The following is a 7,234-nucleotide window of genomic DNA, read 5'->3' on the forward strand; positions in this document are numbered from 1 at the left end:
GATCACCCCCAACTGCCCTCCCCTGCAGGCCTGATCACCCCCAACTGCCCTCCCCTGCAGGCCTGATCACCCTCAACTGCCCTCCCCTGCTGGCCTGATCTCACCCCCAACTGTCCTCCTATGCTGGCCAATTTGGTTCTGATTGGTCGGTTTCTATGCCAGTCAGCGCCAAAAGCTCCATCTCCTAAGCAGCCAGTGGCTCCTCATAGTTGACCCAGATTTGGTTCTGATTGGTTGGTTTCTATGCCAGTCAGTGTCAAAAGCTCCACCTCCTAGGCAGCCATTGGCTCCTCACACCTCACCCAAATTTGGTTCTGATTGGTCAGTTTCTATGCCAGTCAGCATCTCTGGGCCTACCAACGGGGCCTGATCAGAAAGGTGGGGATGATCAGCAGCCTCAGTAGAGACCTGGAGAGAAATGGAGGCTTGGCTGCTGGAGAGAAAGAGAGAGGCAAGTGCTGATCAACAGCGGCCACAGAGGCTATGGATCAGACCCTGCTTCTCTCTTCAGGCCTCTCTCTGGGCCTGATTTGCAGCCCCCTCAGCAGTCAGTGCTGGGTCACTGCACCTGCAGCTGCAGCAGTCAGTGCTGGGTCGCTACAGCAACCCAGTGCTGACTTTGGGACTGACTTCCGGTTGGTTGAGCCTCCAGTCGTGATGGACCCAGGGTTTTTATATATTAGGATAATTGTAATACATAAGTAAATACAAAGTGTAGAAAACAGGAAGTATTATTAAAGTCATTTTATGAAGCTTTCATTGCATTGTCACCAAAACTTGACAAGGACTCCATGAGAAAAAATAATTCATGTCCAATATTCACACATGAATAAAGATTAAAAAATGCCAAACAGAATATTAGCAAACCTAATCCAGTAATAAATAAAATGACAGATTTTATCCAAAATTGCAAGTTTGATTTTCAGTAGAAAATAAATAAATAAAATTTACTCAAATAACAAATTAAATAATATTTATCATATTTACTTCAACAAAGGCAAACAAATTAAAACCTTTAATAAATATTCATTTAGGTTATAAAATAAAACTCAGAAACTCTCAGCAAACCACATCCAGAAGGCTTAGCAAGCATGGTAGAATGTATTTCCATTAGATAAAACCTTAACAAGAGTGCCTAATTTGCTATTGTCAGGATAATAACAAGTCAAGAGTAGCTATCAATACCCACTGTTCAAGATTACACAGGAGTTCCTAGCAAGTGGTGTATCAGAACGAAAAGAACTAAAAGTATAATGTCTCAAATGAAAAACAAACAAACAAAAAACACTGTCATTACTTGTAGATATCACAATGTAGATATCTACATGAAAAGTCCAAAATAATCTATAGGTAAATTATTATAATTCATAGAAGAATTTAGAAAGTTTTCTGAATTCAAATCAATTTTTTAAATTAACATTTCTATTACCAGCAATAAACAATGTGGAATTTCAATAAAATCAATAACATGCACAATAGCCACATCACATTAATTTTCCAGGAATAGCACTGAAAATGTCTGAGAATAAAATTACAAACACATCCCTAATGATAATGAAAAAGCAGCAAATAAATACAATGTATACCAAAGAATGAATGTTTAATATTAAAAAGTATCACTTACCCCCTAATTTATGAAGATAATTCAATTCTAAAATTCAAGTAATTTGGTGTAACAGTGGATGTGTGACTTAAAATTTGATAAGCTGAATAAAAAATTTTAAAGAAATCCATAATGTTAAGAATGGCAGTACATTCTCAAGGAAGAATGAACTTTACCAGATATCAGTAATTGTTATAAAAATATAGTACATAAGATATGGTATTAGCTCAGAGATTTTTACTTAGAGAACAGGAATGAGAAAACACAAATATAATAACGTAATATATAATAGAGTCAACACTGCCGAATGAAGAAGAAAAAGATAAATTTTCATATCTAAAGAGATGAAAAGTAAATAAATATTTAAGCACTACCTTACAACAGATAAAAGTGAGGACCAGTTGGATTTAAAACCTAAATGTAAAAGGTAAAATACACTAGCTTTTAAAAGATAATATAGAACATCAGCATAACTTGTCCTTATGAAAATGATTTCTGAATTTGACTACATCAAAATTTAAAACTTCTAGAGATTTAAAAAAACAGTCTACAAGATATGTTATATGATATTTTCACCATATACAAAAGGATAATATTTACAAAAAATTAAGAAAACTTTGTGGCTCAATAAGAAAGATAAAAAAAATTGAAAAAATGAAAGTAGAAATAGTAATTTTACCAAAAAGAAGGCATCAACATCTCAGAAGCACAAAAAATATCAACTATATTAAAAATTAGTAAAATGAAAATTTAAGTCACAATGAGGCATTATATTGTAGCAGAAAATTAGGGGAAAAAGTCAGACACTACCAAGTGTTCACAAAGATATAGAGCAGTGATAATTCCATTCATTATTGATTACAGTAAAATCAGTATATCAACTTTGGAAAACAGTGTGTCATGGACTACATGATATACCTGAAATGTGCATTCCTTAGGTTTACAAAACCTACTAGTGAGAATGTACCCGAAGAAAAAATTGTCTCTACTCTAGAACCATGTACATGAATACTTATAACAACATCCTATATAATAAAAGCCTAATATGCAAATCGACTGAACAGCAGAACAACCGGTCACTATGATGTGCAATGACCACCAGGGGGCAGATGCTCAATGCAGGAGATGCTCCTTGGTGGTTGGTGTGCTCCCACAGGGGAAGCACTGCACAGCCAGAAGCTGGGCTCAGGGCTGGCGAGCACAGTGGTGGCGGCGGGAGGCTCTCCCGCCTCTGCTGCAGGTGGGTGGCAAGGAGCAAGGGGTCCCAGACTGCGAGAGCCCCATACTGTGAGAGGGATGTCTGAATGTCAGCTTAGGCCCAATCCCCAGGGGCCTAAACCAGCAATCAGACATCCCTCTCATAGTCCAGGGCTCTCGAAGTCCTGGACCCCTCATTCCATACCACCCGCCGCACAACTTTCATGTACTGGGTGGGGGGCATCCCTCAGCCTGGCCTGCACCCTCTCACAGTCTGGGACCCCTGGGGGAATGTCCGCCTGCTAGCTTAGGCCCCACAGGACGTGGGCCTAAGCCGACTGGCAGACATTCCTTGAGGGGTCCTCAGTGCCTCTGTGCTCAGCAACTGTGAGCCCGGCTTCTGGTTGAGCAGTGCTAGTCCTGTGGGTGCGCCGCTCAGCCAGAAACCGGGTTTGCTGCTCCTTAGCACTGCCTCGGAGGTGGGAGAGGCCCCTCCACTGCTGCAGTGCTCACCAGCTGTGAGCCTGGATTCTGGCTGAGCTCCTGTGTTGAGCATCTGCCCCCTGGTGGTCAATGCGACCGGTTGTTCCGCCATTTGGTTGATTTGCATATTAGGGTTTTATTATATAGGATAAGCAAAATCTGGGAACTCCCTAAATGTTCATGAAGAGAAGAATGTTATCTATCTATCTATCTATCTATCTATCTATCTATCTATCTATCATCTATCTAATATGCTAATTGGTCCTAACGGTGTCCCAGTCACAACTTTTCAACAGGCTGTGCATGGATAGGAGCTGGTGGGTGGGGATGGGGTCAGGGACTTGCGCTACCAGGACATGAGGCTGCTGCCGGGGACAGCCCCCCGACGGAGGTGTGCGCAGGCCCACCATGCAGCCCAGCCCGGAGGGGGGCATCAGGACGGGGGCGGCCCCCTCATGGAGGTGCACGCAGGTCAATCGCGCAGCCCAGCCCCGGGGGGGGGCGGTATCAGGACGGGGGCAGGACCTTGGTGGAGAGCTCTCAGCACTCCTGCACCAGGGTCTGAAGGCGCGGAGAGGAAGGGAGAGCAGATGGGCAGTAAGGGGGTTTAGACCAGGAGGGGAGAGCAGATAGGCAGTTAGGGAGATCAGGCCAGGAGGGGAGAGCAGATAGGCAGTTAGGGGGATCAGGCCAGGAGGGGAGAGCGGTTAGAGCCCTCAGGCCGGCAGGGGAGCAGTAAGGGGCATCAGGCAGGCAGGAGAGCAGATAGGAGCATCAGGCCAGTAGGCAGGTGAGCGCTTAGGAGCCAGTGGTTCTGGATTGCGAGAGGGATCCCAGATTGGAGAGGGTGCAGGCCAGGCTGAGGTACCCCTCCTCCGGTGCACAAATTTTGTGAACTAGGCCTCTAGTAAAAAATAAAAGAACGGTAAAAATGAATCAACTAGAATTCTATATATTGACATAGATGAATCTCAAAAAAAGTTTTGAGTGAAAAAAGAAAATCATACAGTATAAATCTATTTTCAGATTAAGTTCAACCACAGGCAAAATGCGACCATATTTATTCAGGGCTAAATATGTAGACAGTAAAAAAAATACTACAGAGAAAAATAAGAGTAAACAAAAACTTCAAGATTTGGAGGGAACAGAATGGTACAAATGATCCTTTTTCTGGACCTGGATATTGAGAACAAGGAGGATTATTTTCACTCTGTACCTACATGTGTATTTGTGTGTGTTTACTTCTTTATTTATGGTTTATTTCATAATATTTAAAGAAGAATAAACTATAGTCTGTTGTATTTGTCATATATCTTCCAATGAATCATATAACGTACTAATACTTAAAGTTTTTTAATTCTGCAGAACATTTGCAGTTTAGAAAACTTATTATATTAACAATTTTCTTTGAGGTCAATTTCCCTTGGCTCGAGTGAGAATAAGAATATAAAAGACATGTTCATTCAAGAGGCAGAAAGGGTAGTATGAAGCAGAAATAAATGTGATGTTCTGAATTTTATATCCAAAACTCATCAACACAAGCAAAAGGTAAGCACACCACGTCAAGTGAAAGTAACTTCAATGAATTAACAATGACAGTTATCATTAGTTGAGTTTATATGTCCAAATAATTGGCCAATTACTTAAGGTAGATTATCTTTAATCCTCACAGCAATTCTGAATGGTAGAATATAAGAAAGAAAAATGATTTGCCACGTAACCCAGCTCATGTATGCAAAAGCCAGTATCTGATCCCAGGAGTGTCTCTCATATGTGACCTTGTCATTACCTCATGTTTCCCAGATATTATTCAAGGTCAGACTGTGGGACGTAATGGAGCCAGATAAGACTTGACCTTTCATCTAGCTCTGCAAATTATTGGCTGTTTGACCTTGGATAACATTTAATAAATACATGCTTAAGTCTTTGTGTTTTTTAAATTAATTGGAGATCTTAAAACCTGTCTATTACAGTTATTATGAGGTTTAAATGAAATCTGTGTGTAAAACACTAGTACAAAACATCTGTTCAATTAATATTAGCTTATTCTATTATTATTATTCATACTTGGCAACTTCAGTTAGTTTTATTATATAAACATCTCCAAAAATTTTCAGCATCCTGTGGTTAGAAAGGGGGACATTTTGTCGGATTAATATAAGGCTGATTAAGCAAAAGGAGAAAAAAAAATAAGAGGGATCCAAAAGTAAGGATGCTGGTAACTAACACACTTTCATGATGGTTCATGGGGTCATGGCCAAGATAGAAAGACAATGAAACCTAGAATAGAAAGACTCTCTGAGAAATGAAGAACATCCTTGGGAAGACAGAGCAGCTTTAATGAAGATGGGGAGGGGGAGATCGAAGGGGCATGATTTGGGGAAAGGAATGAAAGAAGAAAATTAAAGAAGTCTATAATGAGATCATCCACACCTGACCCAGAGCTCAAAACATTTCACAGCCCCGAACAATTTCATAACTGTTTGGATACCATCACTCCAGTTTTCCTGACAGGATGAGCTATGAGGAAGATTGACCAGTAGGACCTCACATTGTGGCTGAATTACCTGGGATGCAGCATTTCAGGGTTGCTCAGATGTCTTTACCAAACAATAGCTTTATTTCTGTGACATCCTCACTATGAAAAAGACACAAAAAACTAGAGCTCCCTCAGTCAAATAATAGAATATGGACTTCCCATTATATGTTATTCACTTTCATCAATTTCTACTCATATGGCCTTCTGAATCCCTGTTTCCAGCAACCTAATTTTTCAGTCCTCTAGAAAAACTTGCTTTTTCCTGTTAAGTTTTCCAACAAGCAAAATGTTTCCTCTATCTCTCACCTAAGACTAGAATTCTGCTACACATGTACAGACCTACTTGACTATGTTTAACTTCCTGTTTGTCCAGGTATTGCCAACCTCAATCCCTGCCAGTGTCTAGAACATGGTACCGTACCTTTAATATTTTGAATTGCCATTTAAACATACCTGACCTAATGAGTCAATCTAATTCAAGACATATGTCTATTAAGTCAAGTCTTTCTGAATAATCCCAAGATACCCCCAGAGATTATTAAAAAGCAGTTGGGTAATACCAAGTACTATAGATTTCTAAAAACTTTAATGCCTTCTTCAGTTAATATTGTAAGGGCTATTTATTATTGGTTTTCTCTCTGCAATTTGAAATTGTTTTCGCTCTGACCCATGAGACATACCTTACTGTGTGCAGAAGAAATACTAATTAGAGATCCTTTCAGTGACAAATGAGACACTGCAGTAAGTGAAGTAGCACTTTGGCTTACACTGAACTCCATACCTGAGCGCATAGCCTCTTTCTGAATGCTTTCATAGTCATGCCAGTCTTTTCTTCTCAAACCATCTGTCCATGCATAGAATTGCCCATCTCCCAGGCCCAGTGGAAATGTCTGTGGAAAAGGAAAGTATTCAGAGCATAAAAAGGAGGTATTTCCTTTTGCATGGTAGGTAAACACAGCCAGGCACATAATAGGCAATCAAAGAATATTTGTTGAATAAGTGTTTCTTCCAAGTGTACTGAAAAGAAAGCTATTGCTAGTGACCAGATTAATACACATTTTAAAACCCTGTTTCAGCTTTTTTAAAATTATTATTTATTGTCTAAAGTTTTACATATGTCTCCTTTTTCCCTGCTTAACCCCCGCCCCCCAGCCATTCCCACCCCAGGCAAGCCCCCACCACCCTAGTGTCTGTGTCCATTGGTTTTGCTAATATGCATGCATACAAGTCCTTTGGTTGCTCTCTATCCCTGCCTCCCCTGCCATTTGTCTCTAGATTTATTCTTATTCATCAGTTTATGTTGATCATTATCATTATATCCCACATATGAGTGAGATCATGTGATATTTATCTTTCTTTGACTGGCTGATTTCACTTAGCATAATGCTCTCCAGTTCTATCCATGCTGTTGC

General features: G+C 40.2%; 1 protein-coding gene across 1 annotated transcript in view; it reads right to left on the reverse strand.

The window, feature by feature from the left end:
- Window positions 1-6,715, reverse strand: part of GALNTL6 (polypeptide N-acetylgalactosaminyltransferase-like 6) — a 612,339-nt gene extending 605,624 nt beyond the window's left edge. Inside the window, exon 1 of the mRNA XM_014530359.1 lies at window positions 6,604-6,715. Coding sequence (XP_014385845.1) covers window positions 6,604-6,613 — 10 coding nt within the window. The 5' untranslated portion in view covers window positions 6,614-6,715. The remainder of the gene's footprint in view (window positions 1-6,603) is intronic.
- Window positions 6,716-7,234: the final 519 nt, after the last annotated feature.

The sequence above is a fragment of the Myotis brandtii genome, unplaced genomic scaffold (assembly GCF_000412655.1).
Source record: "Myotis brandtii unplaced genomic scaffold, ASM41265v1 scaffold733, whole genome shotgun sequence".
Taxonomy (NCBI): domain Eukaryota; kingdom Metazoa; phylum Chordata; class Mammalia; order Chiroptera; family Vespertilionidae; genus Myotis; species Myotis brandtii.